Source organism: Centrocercus urophasianus, unplaced genomic scaffold (assembly GCF_019232065.1).
Source record: "Centrocercus urophasianus isolate 14NV4802_14NV808 unplaced genomic scaffold, USGS_Curo_1.0 seq_47, whole genome shotgun sequence".
Lineage (NCBI taxonomy): Eukaryota > Metazoa > Chordata > Aves > Galliformes > Phasianidae > Centrocercus > Centrocercus urophasianus.
The window spans coordinates 2669321-2669853 of record NW_024885055.1 but is presented as its reverse complement, the minus strand read 5'-3'; the positions used below and the strand labels follow the sequence as shown (position 1 = coordinate 2669853).

Genomic DNA, 533 nt, shown 5'->3' with positions numbered 1-533 from the left:
ACAGCGCCGCTCGCTTCCACGAAAGCAGTTCCTCGGGTCCCCCGCGGCACGCCCAAAGCTCTCGCGGCGCCCGGTTCTCGGCACGGACACAGCTGCGCCCCGACGAGCCCCGCGGGGTCCCTCCTTCACACGGCCGCCCCGCGGTGCCCATAGCCGGGCGGCTGTGAGTGCGGGCGGCCAGACCTCGCCGCGCCCCTCCCGGCTCTCCCCGTCCCTTCCAAGGGCGCGGAACCCCGCAGCGCGGCGCTGCCCCGACGGGGCGGGCGTGGGCCGGGCCGGGGGCGGTGCGCGGGGCGCGGAGCTCCGCCGGGCGGTCGCGGGGCAGCGCGGAGCGGAGGTGCCGGAGCGGCGGGGCCGGGCTCGGCATGCGCGGAAGATGGCGGCGGGCAGGCGCGGGGCGCGCAGCGGGCTGCTGGAGCTGCGCGGCCCCGGCGGGCAGTGGCTCCGCGTCCTCCTCACCCTGAGCGACGACACGCTGAGCGTCAACCCCGCCGACGGTCCCGGGCACGGGGAGCCGCCGGCGGCTCAGCTGA

General features: G+C 79.7%; 1 protein-coding gene across 1 annotated transcript in view; it reads left to right on the top strand.

Moving 5' to 3' along the window:
• The first annotated feature begins 376 nt into the window (after positions 1 to 376).
• The window catches only part of SNTA1 (syntrophin alpha 1), a 9143-nt gene continuing 8986 nt past the window's right edge, over positions 377 to 533 (top strand). The window contains exon 1 of the mRNA XM_042834509.1: positions 377 to 497. Coding sequence (XP_042690443.1) covers positions 377 to 497 — 121 coding nt within the window. The remainder of the gene's footprint in view (positions 498 to 533) is intronic.